Genomic DNA, 17,762 nt, shown 5'->3' on the forward strand with positions numbered 1-17,762 from the left:
AATCTTCAACCTAATAAAGTTGAGCGAAGTATGTAGCTGTTAGGTTTTTTTGATATATTGAAGATGTGCTTGGGTGCATTGAAACAAAGCAAATATAAGGTTGATTTTCTTGTTTAATACGTTGACAAACTTTCTTATCCATTTTGAGTTGTTTTAGTTTGTTTTTAGTTGGAATGTAACTAATATAGCTTAGAGTTGTTAGAGTAGGTAAGTTTTTGGTTACTTTTGGTTTGCTTGTAAGAAACTTTATGGTTTAGCTTAATTTGAGCTATTGTGTACATGTATTAAGTAAGATAGGTTGTACATATAGATGTTTTATTGAAGTAATGAAAGGATGAATGATTATTACAGCTATCAAGAACTGTCTTCTCTTTTCTCTGCTTTTATGTCTTTTCTTTCTATTTCTTTATCTTTGCATATAATCTTCCCACTCAAAAAAACTATAATTGGTATCAAAGCTTTCCGTATTTGTAAGGGCTTGTGTCAAGGAAGATTAGTATAAATGTTAGGAAGAAGGAACTCAAATTGTAACCATGGCTTCAAGCAACTTTACAGGGGTGATTGCACTAGTTTTTTCTGGTGAAAAGTACGTAACCTGGGTAGTAAAAATGAAAGCCTATTTGAGAGCTTTTGATTTGTAGCATGTAGTTAAAGTGGATAAGCAGCCAAATCCATTGCCTAAGAATCCAACATCGAACTAGATTAAACATCACTCTGAGGAGATAGCAAAGAGGTACAAAGCTTTGTCTTGTATCTATTCTGCTATTTCAGAAATTATGTTTGCAAAAATCATGGCTTGTGAAACAACAAAGAAGGCATGGGATAAGTTAAAATTAGAGTTCCATGGTAGTGAAAATCAAAGCAAATATAGATTTTCAACTTGAAAAGAGAATTTGCTTTGCTTAGAATGAAAGATGAAAAATCAGTCAAAAGTTTCATTAATAGATTGATGAAAATAGTGAACCAACTCACTTTTATTGTAGAAATCATTTTTGAAAGTAAGGTTATGGAGTAAGTGTTAGTAAGTATACCAGAAAAATTTGAAGCAAAGGTTTCCTTCTTGGAAGATTCAAAGGATATAAGCACTATGACCATTTCAGAATTGTCCAGTTCATTGCAAGTTGTGGAATTGAGAAAAACTTTTAGATATAGTGTTATAGTCTCTGAAGAAGCATTTACTATAGGTCAATTATAAAACACACAAGCTGGTTTCAATTCGAATAAGTAGTATGCTAACAAGAAAGAAAAGAGGAAAAAGGATGGATATGATAAGAGGCGAAAAGGAAAGAAAGGTAGATTTTCACCTTGTTTGCACTGCAAAAAAACCAGCTATATAGAAAAGTATTGTTGGTATAGACTTGAGATTCAGTGTAGAGGATGTAAGAAGTTTGGCCATATGGAAAAGGTGTGTAAGAACAAAGGAAAAACAACTCAGCAGCAAACTCAAGTTGCTAAAAATTTACAAGAGAAAGAGGAGCACTTTAAAGACCAATTGTTCACTGTAAACTGCTATAATGCTTAGTTTCATTCTCGAAATTGGCTACTAAACAATGAATGCACCAATTATATGACTTTTGATAAAAGCCTTTTTATCAACCTTAGAAAGAGCAGAATTTCCAATGTCAAAATTGGAAATAGAAAGCTATTACAAATAAAAAGAGTGGGCATAGTGGCTGCTAAAACAATTTTAGGTACAAGATTGATCAATGAAGTGTTACTTATTCATAGTATTGCTCTTAATCTATTGAGTATTGGTCAAATGTTAGAAAAAAATTATTCCCTAAAATTTGACAATAAAAAAAGTCATGTGTATGACTCAAAAAGAGTAAAAGTAATGATGGTAAATATGATACATAGAAGTTTTTGCATAGAGCTAAGTGATTTGAATGCTCAAGCATTTATCAGTAATGATGATGAATCAGTTAAATGGCATAAAAGATTAGGCCATTTTCATGAACATGGACTCAAATTGATGAATGAGAAAGAAGTTGTTGTTGGAAGGCCAATGTTGGCAATGATAAGGAAAATTTGTGAAGCTTGTCAATTAGGAAAGCAAATAAGGCTTGTTTTTCCAAAGAATGAAGCATAGAGGGCCAGGGAGAAGCTGCAATTAGCACACACTAATGTGTGTGGCCCTAGGATAGAAAATTCCTTAAATGGTAGTAAGTATTTTATATTGTTCATAGATAATTTTAGTAGGATATGTTAGGTGTATTTCATCAAACAAAAATTTGAAGTTACTGTTATGCTTGTGAACTTTAAGAAGTTTGTAAAAAATAAATGTAGATACAAATTAAGAATGATAAGAAGTGACAATGGAAGAGAATATACTAATGAAAATTTTGAGAAATTTTGCAAGGAAAATTACATCAAACACCAACTTATTGTCCTATATACTACTCAACAAAATGGGGTAAGTAAAAAGAAAAATAAGACAGTTATGGAGATGGGAAAATGTCTTTTACTTGAAGGTAATTTGCCAAAGAAATTTTGGGTAAAAGCAGTGAATACAATAGTTCATTTGCTCAATAGGCTACCAACAAGAGCCTTAAAGGAGAAGACACCTTATGAGGCTTGGTTTGATTTGAAGCGAAATATAAGTTATGTGTGAATATTTGGTTGTTTTTGCTAGACTTTTATTCTAGAAATGAAGAGAGAAAATTTAAGCAAGAAAACTAATTGGGTATATTGGTGGGCTATTGTGACAAGTCCAAGGCATATAGAATATATCATCCTTTAAATGGTAAAATTGGCATTCACAGAGACTTAAAGTTTGATGAAGAGTCAATGTGGAATTGGGAAATAAATGCAAGTCAAAGGAAGATAAAGGAAGAGCCAATTGTGCATAATGAAATAACAGCAGATTGTGAGGAGCAAAATAATAGTGATGGTGAAGATAAATCAGTCAAGATGAAATCACTAGCTGATATTTATAATTGGTGTAATTTGATAGTGATTGAACCTAGTAATTATAAAGAAGCTTCAAAGTTTTCTAGTTGGAGGGTAGTTATGTAAGAGGAGATAAAAATGATACAGAAAAATGAGACCTAGAAATTGGTTGATAGATCACTTGATAAACATGTTATTAGTGTCAAGTGGATTTACAAGACAAAACTAAATGCTAATGGTTCTATAAACAAGTTAAAGGTAAGGCTTGTAGTGAAAGGCTATGCACAGAAAAAGTGTGAAGACTGTTTTGAAACCTCTGCACAATTGCAAGGTTTGATACTATTAAACTTCTTATTACATTGGTTGCTTAAAAAGGTTGGTTTCTTTATCAATTAGATGTTAAGTCAACTTTTCTCAATAGTGACTTGAACGAAGAAGTGTACATAGAACAGGCTCCTAGGTTTGTAAAAAAATGAGATGAAAGGAAAGTGTATTTGTTGAAGAAGACCTTATATGGATTGAAATAGGCTCCAAGAGCCTGGTATAGCAAAGTAAATGCTTATCTGATAAACCTTGATTTTGTAAAAAGCTTGAATGATGTTTCATTATATGTGAAGTTGGAAAATGATGATTTGTCAATAATGTCCATTAATGTGGATAACCTTCTGATTACAGGTAGTAATGCAAATCTGATCACTTAGCTGAAACTGGAAATGCAAAATGCATTTGAAATGATTAACTTACGGAGACTCAATTTCTTCCTTGGCATTGAAGTTTTGTAATCAGAATCTGGTATTTTCATTACCCAACAGAAATATGCTAAGGAATTAGTAAAAAGGTTTCGGTATGGAGAATGCATACAATCCTCTTGTAGTGAGTTAGAAACTGGGAAAAAAATGATGGATTTCCAAAAATTGAACCTACTGTTTTCAGAAGTTTGATAAGATGTTTGCTTTATCTAACAGTAACTAAACTTGATATAATGTATGCAACAAGTTTGCTTTCAAGGTTTATGCAAAAACCAAGCTAAAAACATTTTAAAACAGCAAAAAAGGTCTTCAGGTATGTTAAGAACTCTGCTGATCTTGGAATATTATACAGCAGAAATTTGGAGGTCAATTTGCATGGTTTTGTTGATATTGACTGGGGTGGCTCAACGGATGATTTAAAGAACACCTTTGGTTACATTTTTCCTCTTGGATCAGGATCAATTTGCTGGAATTCAGAAAAACAAAATGTTGTTGCTCAATTTATGGCGGAAGTAGAATATATAGCAATTATTTCAGCAGTAAATCAATCATTTGGTTGAGGAAGATATTAGGTTATTTTCTTGAAAAACAAATAAATGCAACACCTATTTATTGTGACAACAAGTCTGCCATGACTATAACTAAAAATCTAGTTTTTCATGGCAAAACAAAACATATTAAGATTAAATATCATGCTATATGGCAAGCTGAAGAAGAATTTGAAATCAAGCTAATTCATTGCAGTTAAGAAGAGCAATTGGCTGACCTGTTGACAAAGGTTGTTAGCACAAATAGATTTGTTCAACTAAGGAACAAGTTGGGAATGGTAAGTAAGTTTGTCAAGGAGGAGTAATGAAACTAAGTGAAGTATGTAGTTGCTGGATTTTTTTGATATATTGAAGATGTGCATGGGTGCTTTGAAACAAAGCCAATATAAGTTTGTTTTTGTTGTTTAATATGCTGACAAACTTTCTTATCCATTTTGAGTTGTTTTAGTTTGTATTTAGTTGGAATGTAACCAATGTAGCTTGGAGTTGTTAGAGTAGATAAGCTTTTGGTTACTTTTGGTTTGCTTTGTAAGAAATTGTATAGTTTAGCTTAATTTGAGCTGCTGTGTACATGTATTAAGTAAGATAGGATGTACATATAAATGTTTTATTGAAGTAATGAAAAGATGAATGATTATTGCAGCTATCAAGAACTTTCTTCTCTCGGCTCTGCTTCTCTGTTTTTTCTTTCCGTTTCTCTATCTTTGCATATAATCTTCCCACTCAAAAAACATACACAACCTGTCTGGCTTCAAAAAGCATCTGAAGAAATGGATCTTTTTGAGTTAAATGAGATGCCTAATACAGACTGGCCTCTAAATGATTATGAATATTATGAAACAATGAGTGAGGACTGGTGTAGACAGGTTTGCTTGAGTGACTGTTTTTGTGATGCTGCAATTTACAGAGATTCAGAATGCTGGAAGAAGAGAACACCTCTGTCAAATGGGAGTATTGATCCAAGCACTGGAGGCAAAGCCTTGATAAAAGTAAGGAAGAATTACTCCAGTTCACCTCCAGCATCAAAGAAAACAGAAAATTAGACAGTGATTTACACTTTATCACGACTATTAGGTTGTTCAGCCTTTCTGAATCTCTTATTTCTTCTATCCACCTGCATTTTCCTCTACTGCTTGAATCGAAGGAAGCTGAAAATATATCATGTCTTTCAGGGAGGATGTTAGAGGCTTATGAATTTGTGAAAAATACAAAATAGAAATCACTGATTCAATTGCTGGACCTTTCTTTAGTGAATGTGAAATCTGTGGAAGCAAAGATTTGGCTAAAATCATGCTGAGAATATTCTGAAAATGGACTTGAATAAGCCGGGTTGTTTTTTCATACTACCATATATATATATATATATATATATATATATATATATATATATATATATTTATGGAGCTGATGGAGAATGACATGAGGTTGGAATGTAAGGAAGGTAGGGAAAAACTTTAAATCACTCCAGAGTTTGGATTTAATTATGCGGCTTCTAAAAATTTCTTCTCTTGACTTCATGTGGGATGTAATAGCTACCCTCAATAATAAAACTCTGATTTTAAAAGGGTTAAAAAAGAATCATTCCGGTAGACTCAGGAACATTAGGATGTTTACTGAGACATACGCTTTACCCTGAATGTAAGCATATCCCATTCTAATACTTCTCTTCCTTTTTGCAGAAGAGGTAAAATTGGAGGAAGATGAAGAAGGATCTAAGGATGGGGGAGCTTTTGAATTTGGGAGCTAAAGTGGTAGAGTTGGTGATCATAACTCCTTAAAACAGCATTCCATTTGTGAACTATATTCCCTTTTTCTTCTTCACTTATGTCAATTTTCCTCCCATAGAAGGAATTGTGCCATAAATAATGTCTTGGGCTAATCATGGGCTATAGATTTGCTCTATATACCATTCAGGATTTTACTCCATTTTTCATCTGTATTCACAAGCAATATAAATATGATTTTGATCTTATAAATGGATTAAATATTTCAGTTGAAATTAGTGGTCTAAGAAATTACATTATTGATAACTGATTATTCCATTTACTTATACATGTACTTATTTCCTTAAAGACTAAATTAAATGACCATCCTCATGCTTGATTGGTTTTATCTGTGGTGTACATCTAGTTGAGACCATTTATGTCAGCCTTTTCTACTCATGGGATTCCCCTTTTTTTTCCTTTGCTTTTAATGCCCAGAAATTCATGGCCTTCTCAACTTATTCACCGAGCTTTAAACTGGAGTTACTTCCAGATCTTACATAACTTTGTAATTGGAGAACTTCTAGATATATTATATAAAGTAGGTGGCCAAGGGCATCTGAGCTCTTGACATCTTAGTTGAAGCCAAGGCTTTTTTATTCATGGACATCACACTGCACATTAGCGCATCATATGTTCAAGTTTTTTCAGTATTTTCCTTGGTGCCTTCTCTTCTTTTCTCTCTCCTGAATCTCGAATGATTCTCCTTCTATTGTGTTCTTTGTCGGTTTTTCCCCCATTGGCCACTTCATGATTTTGTGTATTATGTAGTCACATATGAAGCCAAATTATCTTGTGGATGACATGCTATAGGGTAGTAAACACTGCATAATCAATCTTATTTTGAGTACGTGATCAGAAGTTGATAATTTACGTTTTTCTTGCTGAATCTGAATCTAGTATCAGTCTATGAATATTCTTAGTATTTACTGCTTTTAATGACACCGGAAATGAGTCTTGTTTCCCTTTGCAACTCTGATGCTCATAGATTCAATCCTTTGTTCACATTTTTCTCAATTGTCATCTGGGACTTTTTTGCCAATTTCCCAGCTTTCACTACACACAGGATGTAATGATAATTTAGGAGTTTAAGGCCATGCAAGTGAACATTGATCTAGCCCAAAGCTTTGAAGCATGTTATTTTGGTTTTTTGTTCACAATTTCGGCAAATGCAACCCTATGGAGATAGAGGCACTGTTCCTTGCTTCCCTAAAGGATGCAATTGTACTTGAGTTGTGTAGCCTTAGTTTGATATGCTAGAATAATGTAGGCATATATTGATTAAATTTTTTATCATCTAATAAAATCTGGTAAATGTGTAGTTCAGAAAAAATTTATTTATAGATTCAATATGATTATTCAGAAATGGGTTGATACACTTCGTATTATGAGTATTAATTTGGATTATAAGTATGGACTAATGAAAGTGACTAAACTTTTGGTGGGTAATAATAATGCGTAAAAGTATTTGACACCCCATTTTGTTGCGCTTTGTAAATTGCAAAGAAAGATTTTGCTTGAAGATTGACAATCAATCTTTCTAAAACAATTTTTAGCAACAAAATGACATAAACAAACTTGTCTTATATCCCTAATTTATAAATAACAGTATTTTATAACATGATGCGCTTCGAATTGAAATTGACAAAATAGTTAAGTTCTATAATTTTACATTTGAGTGACAAATAATGATTTTGGCTTACATGATCTTCTGTAACTAGGAGAATATAGTTGGCATTGAGCTATAGATAGTCTCTTGAACTCTTTAGAATAGATAGAATTATTGTTAAACTTAATCAACCTACGATCGACTGTCATCTGAGTATAAGGTCTTAAGATAAATTTTTGGATATAAACTCCCTAAAAGATTACTTGTATTGAAGACGGAATTGAAAAGCCAAATTGAAGGGAACAAATATGAAATTCCTAACTATTACATTGTTATATTATTATTTCTATATAGAGTTTAAGTATTGACCCCCATGGTGTTTCTGAAATAACAAAAATTCATTTACCCTTATATTTTAGGTGTTAAAATTCTATAAATATTTAATCATTTCATAAATTCATAATGGTATAGTAAGAAGAAACTTTAAAAAATTATTGTTATTAAACAAGCTTTAGGGGTCGATGTCTTTTCAAATCTATTATATATCAACAAGAAGATAATGAAGTTGCAAGAAAGTCAAAGTTTTGAACTGGATTCTACTTATATCTATGATGTAAACTTCATTATCTTTGAAATTTAAACCATTTCATTCACACGTATTGGGAAGAATATGTCAAATCTACTATTTTTTCAAAGAAACGCAAAGTCTTCTGTCAAAATTTCCATCCATTTGGCCCCTTGTATGTTGTCTTCACAGTGTTTTACTTTGGCAGCAGGGTGCATGAGGCTATATGTTTTTTGTCGGAGTAATAATATGAAGCTATGTTTTGTAAATACATAATAATGTTTTAATACCGCATAATATTATTTGTATATGACTGGTAATATAAGTGTCAGGGTTAACTTTTTGCCTTAACCCTATTATAGTTAACCCTATATGACAGGCTTGGCTTGGACCCCTTATTTTGGCACGGCCTAGCCCATTCTAGGCCGCACCTAGGCCTGGGAACATCTTCCCAAAACATAATTTTCTAATCTCTATTTCTCTGCACTTTCTTCAATTTTCAATTTCAAACTCATCCAATCAATTTTTTATTTTGCTTAACAACTTCCGTTTGTTTTTCAATTTTATTAATCATTATTTTTCATTTAATAAAAAATTACAAATAAAATAGACTTACATAAGTTTAATCCATTTAAATACTTCGAAACTAGTAAAACTTAATATGATATTGACAACATATTTAGAGCACCAACATGTTAAAATGTAGCACTACCAATAGGAAAAAAAAATAAAAATCAATAGAGTGCAAATACTTCAATCAAATCGAAGGTAAATTAATTTGATGGGCAATATGTAAACACCACAATTCCTTTTTAACATGTGATGGTTCAGACGGCATTGGTCATCTTCATGATTATATTTCTAAATATTGTAAATAAATTATACACCACTTAAAAAAACAATAACAAATTGTCTTCACTACATCACTATTGGTTGGTCACTTCATTACAACAGAAGAGTCCATGCATTGCAGAATTAACAAACTTTGCCTACAATCAACAAAAAATGTGCAATTATATATCGTTGCTTTTGACCAACCTTTTTACATATGCTGAAAATGAAATTTTAAAATAGATTATACAAACCCGACATGGTCCGCTAGTCTGATGGATCAAGCCAAGGTTGGCATAGCCCAGCTTGGCTCGTTGACATCTCTTAGTATGTGCATCTTTTTCTACCTTTTGAGACTTTAAATAGTTTAATAAACTTAAAATTTGAACTAAAAATATCACTTCAATAGAACTTGTTTGAGTTTTTACGATCAATGACTTAGTACTGCACCAACGATCAAGCACATTTCAGTTGGCCATTTGCCCAAAAGTCCAGATATATTTTTCCTCTCACAACGGTAAGATGACCTCGGTTAGTAACAAATCTACTCAACATTTATGATAAAATTTTCCTATTATCTTTTGTGCTACCTTTATTTTCTCAATCAAGATAATATTGTTATTATAAATATTTATTTTTAGTTCAAATAAAATAGGAATAAATCTTTAGAATTATATTTAAAATAGAAAATTTTAAATATTTCTATCTAAACGTAAGTTCTCTCAAGTCTTATGAATATAAAAAATTAGTACAATGAGAGAGGAAAAAAGAGAGACACATAGTACAATAGTCGTATAAACATCATCGTTTATGCTCTAATTTGAATTGAGAAGTCAAGTAGCCATTTAATTCTAAGAAAGTAGTCATTAGATTATGAAAGTAGTTTTTTGTTGCTTCAAAATGCAAAGGAACAGACATTTCTAGTTCTTGAATTGGCATTCCTTTAAAAAAAACACTTGCATTAAGAAAAATACACGTACAATCCATAAGTTAATGGTTATATAATTGAGATTTCTACATCTTATAAGTGATCTATCCAATTTTAAGAATGGTCATTCATTGCTTAAAAAAGGGGGAATTCGTTGCTTCAAAACGAGTATTTCATTTTTGGTCTCCAAATTGATCAATTTTTTCAAAGTGTGTAAACGGATAGTAGAACGATGTCGTTACCCTAGGGAACAACATCGGCAAGCCCTAATATGTTGGGTGCAATGATATAAACATACTGTTTATGATTTTTTTTGTATTACCCCTTAAAATTGGTTATTTGAATTAATGACCCTTAAACATTAATGTATGCAGTTGTTCTTTAAGTTAAGAAGGAAAGTCTCAAATAGTCAAACGCGTTTTCAAATATGTCTTTCTTTCTCACTTAGCTGTATATTTAATATTATATATATATATATATATATATATTAGTTCTTTCAATCTTAGATGCGCAATATTTACTTAATTGAATACTCAGATAATATATTATTATATAATTGATTGTTATATTTATATTTATATTTAATTTATAGTCATCAAATTACATGATAATATATCATCTAAGTTTTTAATTAAATATTCAAAACTGGATACACATAATTTTATTGATCGTAGATAGTTGTTGAATTAACTTTACATGATAAAATACCTTGACTCTAAATTCATATTTTGGATCAAACACAACATGTAACTACATAATTTGTTATGAAACAACACACTTTATTAAATGTTGAGGAATACACGATTTGTTACAAAATAATGCACAAAAATTTTTGACATGCAATGACATTTTGTTTAAATAGAATTACTCTATTTCAAGTTAAAATTAATAATTTGTATATTGTCTCTTTTGTATAATTAATTATAAGGATTAAAAAACATAATATTATGATAAAAAAATACAAATTAGTCTACAATTTCAACTTCAAAAGATTGTTATTGATAATCAACGAATTTAACAATTACTAGTCAAATATTTAAAAAATTGAATTTTCGATCCATATAATGAATATTATAAATATTAAAACCATTAACAATTATATAAGTATGATACACCAAACGTATATGTTCAAATTAGTAATACTTATGACACACCAAGAAAAAAAACTACAAATGGTTTTTTACAAGTCTACCAAGAAAAATTGTTAAATTAAAATAAATGTCTTTGGATGATATAGATTTGGTGTTTAGTGATGCAATGTAGATTTGATATCTAGTAATGCAATGTCGATTTCTTTGTTAATTCGAATTCAGGAATAATAATTTTGTAGATTGAAACTTTTGCTTTCAAATGAAAAAAATCAAGGACATCAGGGATTTTTTCATGTTATAATGTTATGCAATATTTTGTTTAAAATTTTCGTATTAATTCGAGTCAATTTGGATTGACACGAACACGACCCAATTTTTTTAGATATACCCAAACCTGATCTAAACTATTTTTCATATTGAAAATCATAACCCTAATATGCTTTTTCGTATCATATTAGATTAATTGATTATGTCAAAAACTTTTTTTGGTAAGTCATTGTGTAAATCTTACTTTTCAAAAGTCCAAGTATATTATTTGATAATAATTTTACTTTTTTAATTCTAGCTAGCCATTATAGTAATTTTAAGAAAATAATATCCATTTATTTATCTAGAGGATTTGGCTTATAAAATAATAAATTAATTGAGACTGTGAGAATATTTCTTGGTTTCATATATTTGGCAAACATAATTTGAGGGGATTACTTTGCTTTCTATAATTTATAGAGAACCTCTATTTTAATGTATCATTTTAATTATATTCCAATGTTATTTCCATCTTAATTTGTTGATGAAATAAGAATTAATCATAATAAATTTTGAGATGTAAATGGTAAGGCTTGAATGTGCAAAAATTAGAAAGGAATAGAATTTTGAGATACCATTAATATTACAAAATTATTCTCAAAATATTTCAACAAAAATAGTTCATCTTATTTTCTAAAATATAACAAAATGTGAATTAATTTTTTTTTCTTTTAGAAAGAAAAAGAAAAAGAAAAAGGTTGTCTAAGGGATTGTTTGCATTATATTAACAAAATTATACACAAGAATACATTTTAAATCATCAAGTTATTTTTTATGTTGTTACATTTCTATCTTTACTTATAAATTTTTAGGATAAAAATATTATCATTTTTAATTAATATAATAAATTAATAATATCTTAAAATAATTATTATTCAAAGATATTTGAATATTATTTTATTACCTCTGATTAAATATAATAATTATTTATATGTATCAAATTTTTATTAAACATGATAATAATTTATCTTAATAATCATTCAAGTAATTTATCTATATGGTAATCTTTAATTTTTATTATAAAATATTATCTAAAGCAAACCCACCGGTATACTACCAAAGAGTAATGTTATATGTATCCACTTTTGATACACAATTTATATACATAGATGGTGTGTATCATGTGATTGGATGTTGTTTTATTTTTAATTTAAAATTACTCAATCATATGATAATGTATTATTTGTATATACAAATTATATACTAAAAATTAATACACATAATTTTATTGATTATAAAAACATAGTTATATCATATAACTTATATGTTTACTTGGTGGCATCAAAGATGTTTACTTATTAGGCTAAAAGAATTGTGCCCACCCACGGTATATTAAAATCCCAAAGTGGTACCTCCAACTTTCAAAAACCTAAATACCCACCCATGAGACAATTTTTGTTAAAAATTTTAATTAGAGTTAGAGGTAATACCATTATTTAACAAAAAATTTAAATACTAAACTTTTATCATATTTTTCCCTCAAATTGAAAATCTTACAATTTTTTCACAAATTTTTTCTTTAAAATTTGAAAAGTGACAATTTTCCCTAGGATTTCTTCCTTTTTTTCTTCATCGACGATCTGCTGTCTCCGGCTGTCGGTCAGCCTCCCTTCTAACCTCTCGCCCTTTCTTCTATGACCATGAATCAATAGAAATTTTCTTGAAATTTAAACGATTTTCATCTAGAAATCTAAACAACTTTCATTTGGAAATCCAAACGATTTTCGTCTAGATGATGATGTCCAAACAAATAGTTTGGATGAGTCATCATCCAGAAGAAGAGATCTTTTTGTCTAGATGACGATGCGCATAGATAATTCATTTGGACAACAACCTCTGGATGAAAATCCTCTAGATTTTCAAATGATTTTTATTGATTCGTGGTCAGAAAAGAAAGGGAGAGAAGATAGTTGACGGTCGAAGAAAAGAGGAAAAAGCCTAGGGGGAAGTGTCATTTTTCAAATTTTGAGTAAGAAAAAATTATTAATTTTTAAATCTGGAAAAAAAATATAAAATTTTAATTTTTTAAATATTTTACTAAATGATAATTGTATCTCTTATCTTACTAAAAATTATTTAATAAATAAATATTTAAGTTTTTAAAAAAAATATAAAGTAACAACTCTTTAGGCCAACTTATTAATTACATGGCTGAGAAAGTGGTTTAAGTGGTCATGGTATGTACGTGAGAATATTTAATGTTGTTAAATACAACAAATATTTTATGTATCTTCTTTAATTCTTCAAACACAACTCAACTCATCCTTTACCAAAATACCCTTGTACTTGCATTCCTAAATAGTAAATATATATATTATTCACATTCTCATATTATTAGCATATTAAATATATGCCAAAAAATTTTTAAACTAAAAATATATTAAATATATATTTTACACCTTTCCCTTATTAACATCGTATTTTATATTTACCTTTTTTTAATTTTTAGTTAAATTTAAAATACAAAATTATCTTTTTTATTTTTAATTATTTACAAAAATACTATTATTATTTAAAAAAACTCAACAATATTTCTTTCTTAATTTTTAATTCTAATTTTGTGTTTTTCTTCTTTGTAATCTGTACAAAAATTCATTCTGATTTGAAGTCTGAAATCTAAACTAATTAATTTGTTTATTTTTTTTCAATTAATTGATACTTTATTTACTATACAAAGAATTTTGATTATGTGTTATTTTATATTATTTTTAATAGTTAATCAAATACTTTATATTTGAATTATTATATTAATTTTCAATAGAATATTCGTGACTATGTATCGTATTAACTTGTATATATACGTTCTATATTTTTCTTGTATATAAATTTTAGGAACATCTTTTTACAAACATATTTTTTATTATTTATCATATTATACCTAATAATTGGCATACTGTTTTTTTTTCCACTTTCGTATTTACTAACTAGAATTGCATATTGTTCTATTGCTTCAAAGTTCAAACACAAGCACAACTAGCTTTATAAGATATGAGAATACCCTTTTGCTTCTAACACAATCCAACCTACTCCGCACATTTACTAAAATACCCTTGTGATTTCAATTTTCTTGCACTCAAGTTTCAGTATACCACAGAGTCACACAGACAATTGAGCCAATCAACAATTATCTCTTCACTCTTTCTCTCTTCTCTCTCTCTCTCTGTTTTGGCCTCCTTTTCATTTTTGAGGTGCCACACCTCTTATCTCCGTAATTTCTTCAAATCTCCTTTTTTTTTTTTCTTGTCTGGGTTTCGTGCTTTTTCCTCTTTAGATCATACTTGAGTCTCCGTTTTTATTCCTCAAGTTTTCAATTTGCTAATCAACCAACTCTCAGAAAGAGGAAACACCACCTGGGTCTTGCTTTCTTTTTAGTTTCAATGCTTCCTTTTTCAGATTCAGAGTAATGGGTTTCTTGTTGAAGATGCAAATACACTTTGTTTCACATCAGGTTAGTTTCCTTTTTCTTTTCTTTTTTCTAATGTTTTGTTGTTTTATTAAGTGTTCTATTTGACTGTGTATTAGTTTTTGTTCTGAAATATTGAAGTTTGAATAGTTGAAGCTGATTGTTCTTATTTTCATGTCTTAGCTGAGTTCTAGTAAGTTGATAAAAATTTTAACTTTTGATGCTTTGGTTTGGATCTTGTTTGCATATCTTGAGAGGATTGATTGTTATTTTCCAGTTTGTTTGGTTGAAATTCCGATGGTTTGATTTGTTGATTATTATGAATACTTATTTTCATTGTTATTGCTTTTTGCCCTAATTTGAATTTGTGTTGGGGGAGTTACTTTGCCTCTGGATTTGGCCCTTGATTTGTATTGGTGAACTCTCAACTATGGGGTGTAAACTTGTGTAAAGTTTAATTCTTTTGGCTCTATAAGTTCCAATTATTTGCTTTTTCGTTCATTGATTGGATGTTTTGAACATTTAATTCTCGTTATTGCTGATTTGGTTAGACTTATAAGTGCAGGAAAAATGGAAACAAATCAAAACCATCATTCAACTGAGTCTAGTATGGCTTTCTTGCATCATTATGTTTGGTAACATTTTATGAGGAAAAAAGTTTCCTGCAATTGAGTGGGTGCTAAGGCTGATTCATCTGATGGTTTGTATGCGGATTTTTATTTCAGGTTCTTCATTATTTCTTTTGAGTTACTAAATTAATTAAATTAGCTTATGCTTGAATCCATTGTGTATATGTATGTCATTGAAGTAAATGAAGGCACTGGCTTCATTGATACTAACAGAAAATAAAAGTGATTCCATGCTGTTTGCCATGATCCTGTAATGAACATTATCTGTACAGCAATTTGTTGCTTTTGTCTGTGTTTCTGTGAGTTTTACTTAGATCTGCTAAATATTGTCTCTTTTCACACATTAGTGTTACATGCTCAAGTTGATCATAACTTTTCTTTGTTGACAAAATTTGTAACGATTTGATCTGTGATTGTTGTTGATTAGTAATAAAAATGGCTATTATTTATCTAACTGACATTGTTTCCTTTTCTTGTCAATGTTAGAGAGCTTTTCTATTCGCATGAGTGTTTTATAGTTGAGCTTTGACATTATGGGTAGAGGTAGAGGAAAAGGAAAGAAGTTGACTGTTAGCAATCATGAGGACCCAGGAAGTGGTGAGGAAGAGAAAATTCCGGCACAGAAAAGAAGGGGAAGGCCACAAAAACCACTAAAGGATGATATTGATGAAGAAGAAGCTGAGAAAATAGACGAGGAGGATGGTGAGAACGGAAAAGTTCGTACTGTGAGCAATGAAATAAAAAGTCCCACTGCAACAGAGAATGGAAAGAAGAGGAAGCGTAACTCACAAGTCAAAGACAAGTCAGATTCAATCAAAGAGGAAAATGGTATTGGAACCAGGTCGAGTACTGCTGACTCAACCAAGTCAAATGGATTTCGACATAATGGAAGCAGGAGGAAAAGCAAACCTCGTAGGGCTGCTGAAGCAGTTGTTGAATGCAAATAGGGTTATGATTGGCTATTGCACTCGGTCTCATCCCTAATGCATTGCCTGAATATGACAGGATAGGAAGTGAGCCCTAGTGAATCTCTCATTTCAAATTTTTTCCCTTTTTGGTCTGTTTTCTAATTTTTTGCAATTGCTTATCCTTATTTTGTTCTTATTTCATGCGGGAGTTTTTGAGCTGATTTTGCTGGTTGTAATTTTGATAATGCTGTTATATTTTATTTCATTTCTTGTTTCTGTGTATTATATATTCTGAATGACATGCATAAGTTTTCTGCACTGGTTATATGGTTTTTCACAATTTTTATTTGAGATATGATTGTTGAATATCATATCAACTTGGATTCACATGATTGTTTAAAATCTAAACTAGCAAGGCATTAATGATAGGAGAACTTGTTCTCTCGTCAATTGTGTTTTGCTTTTGGATGATCATGTGTTTTACGAAGTGATAATGAAGGTTTGTTGTCTGAAATTATGACCTTCTTGGTTCTTAGATTATAGACATCTGAAATCCACTCTGTGTTATGCCACATCATTCTTGCATTGCGGCCATATTTGCATATTCTTAATTAGCTTAGCTAAGATGTTTACCTTTATGAGCAATGAGACTCGCATGGTTGATTTGTTTTGCAGTCAAGTGTGTGTTTTATTACCTTATATTACCCTCTTCTTGAATGCTAATAAGATGGTTGTGTATTTGACAGAGTTGTAGATACCTCTTTTTCTGCTTCCTTCTTTGCTTGAGGATCTGTTTACATTTTTCCATAATTGAGGTTCTAATCACCTGGCATTCCTATCCTGAGGCTAAATAGCTGAAGCTTCAGGCACTTCGTTAGTTTAAAATTTATATACATGTTTTCAGCGCGGTGTGCGTAATTTCTATACATATTTGTTCTATAACACAATTGTGCAGTCATTCAGACATTTGATTTAGTCCCGTGCTGACAAGTTGCAGCTCTCCCTTTTTCCTTCTGGATTGACGGGGATGTTTAGAGGTTGGGAAGAAAAAGCTTTATAGGATAAGAATGGGCGCCTTTTTTATTTATGCAGCTTATTGTAATACTGCAATTGGTGCGCCATGAATGGCGTGGCATACATAACTTCTCATTTGGTGGGCTGCCTACACTTGACCAGTGCAAGGCAACCACCAAGCTTAGCTGGGTTGTTTTGACATTCTAAGCCACCAGTTTTCTGCAAAAATGTTTTCTCCCACTGAATTGAATGTATTGTCTTAAACTATATATATTTGTACATCTTTGAGTAAGTCCAGAACCGGCTGCAGTACCTCCCTGTGTTGATGCAAGGACAGTTTCTTCTTTGAAATCAAATTTGTGATAGTGCTACAAGTGTGACGATTCTTTCATGTGCATAGCATAAACTATTTCAGATCGAAGATAAAAGTTTGGCCTCTCATTGATGTGGGAATCGCTTCTTTACAACATGCTACATCGAACTTTTAACAAATTTGATGTTTCACGTTATATGATTTTTTCCAGAAATG

General features: G+C 30.4%; 1 protein-coding gene across 3 annotated transcripts; it reads left to right on the forward strand.

The window, feature by feature from the left end:
* Nucleotides 1-14,366: 14,366 nt before the first annotated feature.
* Nucleotides 14,367-16,501, forward strand: LOC123205608. 3 transcript variants are annotated; one of them, XM_044622597.1, is made up of 3 exons: nt 14,367-14,727; nt 15,248-15,407; nt 15,798-16,501. In XM_044622597.1, the coding sequence occupies exon 3, from the start codon at nt 15,845-15,847 to the stop codon at nt 16,256-16,258; it is 414 nt and encodes a 137-aa protein (XP_044478532.1). In that variant the 5' UTR covers nt 14,367-14,727; nt 15,248-15,407; nt 15,798-15,844; the 3' UTR covers nt 16,259-16,501. The 3 variants fall into 3 exon arrangements, with proteins under 3 accessions (XP_044478532.1, XP_044478534.1, XP_044478531.1); XM_044622599.1 differs by having other exon boundaries at nt 15,248-15,382; XM_044622596.1 differs by lacking the exon at nt 15,248-15,407 and having other exon boundaries at nt 14,370-14,727.
* The last annotated feature ends 1,261 nt before the right edge of the window (nt 16,502-17,762 follow it).

Source organism: Mangifera indica, unplaced genomic scaffold (assembly GCF_011075055.1).
Source record: "Mangifera indica cultivar Alphonso unplaced genomic scaffold, CATAS_Mindica_2.1 Un_0010, whole genome shotgun sequence".
NCBI lineage: Eukaryota > Viridiplantae > Streptophyta > Magnoliopsida > Sapindales > Anacardiaceae > Mangifera > Mangifera indica.

Coding starts and splice junctions, on each gene's coding strand:
- LOC123205608 (XM_044622597.1), top strand. CDS start 15,845: ATGGGTAGAGGTAGAGGAAAAGGAAAGAAGTTGACTGTTAGCAATCAT.